General features: G+C 42.0%; 1 protein-coding gene across 1 annotated transcript in view; it reads left to right on the top strand. All coding sequences in view use genetic code 11, as the record gives it.

The window, feature by feature from the left end:
* Positions 1 to 1846, top strand: part of EGR_01908 (Sodium-dependent multivitamin transporter) — a gene marked incomplete at both ends in the record, with an annotated part of 9164 nt that overhangs the window by 3602 nt on the left and 3716 nt on the right. The window contains 3 exons of the mRNA XM_024491157.1: positions 241 to 459; positions 587 to 717; positions 975 to 1132. Coding sequence (XP_024354300.1) covers positions 241 to 459; positions 587 to 717; positions 975 to 1132 — 508 coding nt within the window. The remainder of the gene's footprint in view (positions 1 to 240; positions 460 to 586; positions 718 to 974; positions 1133 to 1846) is intronic.

The following is a 1846-nucleotide window of genomic DNA, read 5'->3' as shown; positions in this document are numbered from 1 at the left end:
GGGAGGGCAAAGACATGTGGTAGATGAGGTGATTTTTACCCAGAAATCAGCAGTCTGGCATTTTTAGGACTTTATTATTGGTCCTCGTAGTTTTCAAACTTCAGCCCTTTTCCGATTGCATGATGAGAAAGTATTTTTGTAATTATTGTCCTCCACTGTGTGTAGATTTCAGCCTAAATAATAGCTATCTTAGGGCGATGTTAGAAAGGTGATGAGGAATATGAGTCTTCGTATTTTTAGAGCTATCCACCTGCAGCTCCCAATAAACGCGGTCCTCCTTTCAATTCAGGGGATCATCGGATTGATCGCCTATGCTGTCTTTGTTGATTGCGATCCCTTGTTGAACGGGGAGATTAGTCAATACGACCAGCTCTTCCCACATCTCGTGATGCGTCTCTTTGGCGGTATTCCTGCTCTGAGGGGTCTCTTTCTCTCAACTGTCTTTGCTGCCGCTCTAAGGTAAGTTCTGAGTTTCTTTCCTTTAGTTTCGTGATCACTCTGCGACCTCTAGCCTCTCATTTCACCTACAAGACAAAACTATGCTTGTGTAGTGAGTAATTTGCTTCCAACTTTTTGTATTCACTAGCACTCTCTCATCGGGTGTCAACGGGATCGCTTGTGTTCTCATCGAAGATGTCTTCATGGATATCTACCTTACTTACCGCAAATCCTCTGTACTTCAGCCGAAGACACTCATTTTGATTGCTCGTTGTATTGGTGAGGTATCTTTTGACTTCAGTAATATTTGTGATGGGTGAACAGTAGTAAAAAGTAGGCACAAAAATTTAGGTAGACAAAATCTTGTTACCAAAACCACCACCTTATTTTTTTGGCCACTGGATGATATAAGGTTGTTAAAAACCACAAAATCCATGAGTATCGAGGGAAGGATTCAAAGCTGAAATGGTGTGGGAGTGGGGCACTCTTTTGGATCTTGCCTCTTTTCTCCCCTTACTAATACCCAACTATTGTAGCCGTCATCTTTGGTCTGCTCATAATCGGACTGGCTTTCCTCCTACAAGTTGTACCGGCTGGTGTGCTTCGCATTGCCTTTTCCATCTTCGGTGCCATCGGTGGCCCAATCCTCGCCGTATTCACACTTGGCATGATCTGTCCCTTTGTCAACAAATGGGTAAGCTTACGGCCTTTTCCCGAGCAAGTATTCTATTTTAAGGCTTATTTTCACCATCAGTTTGGCTAATCCTTATTGTGGAAGAGATTTTGAACGCTAAGGTTCGGTCTTCTAATATGGAATTCTGTAGGTGTTGGGCTTTGATTTCCCGTCATGGAAGTTGTCTACCGTAGGTGGCTAGATGCGAAGACGCACGATAAGAAAGCTATTTAGAGTACGTTGCCTGTCGGAAACTATCCTAACTAGGAATAAAGCGCATCGTTGTGGTACATTAATAACGCAGAGTAGATAGCGCAAAGACTACGGTGCGGTTGAAAATATGAGTGGCAACATGATGTAGCATCACTACCCCACATTATACTATGCGTTTCGCTTTTGGGTGGATATGACCAAGGAAGTAATTGGTACAAATAAGGTATGCCCTCTGAAACATGTTTCACTTTTAAATAGCACGCAGAAAGTAGGTCTGTACAGTTCAGCTTGCAATCAGTATGTAATGGATAAATCCATCGAAAAATGAGAGCTCTACACACAGTAGGGGACAAACTCATTTGCAAAAATACTTTCTTATCATGCAGTCAGAAAAGGGCTGAAGTTAGAAAACTAAGAGGACCAATAATAAAGTTCTAAAAATGTCCGACCACTGATTTCTGGGAAAAAATCACAATAATTTTAGGTACAATATCCTCATCTACCACATGTCTTTGCTCTCTC

The sequence above is a fragment of the Echinococcus granulosus genome (assembly GCF_000524195.1).
Source record: "Echinococcus granulosus chromosome Unknown EG_S00008, whole genome shotgun sequence".
Lineage (NCBI taxonomy): Eukaryota > Metazoa > Platyhelminthes > Cestoda > Cyclophyllidea > Taeniidae > Echinococcus > Echinococcus granulosus.
This window is presented reverse-complemented; position numbering and strand designations above follow the sequence as displayed.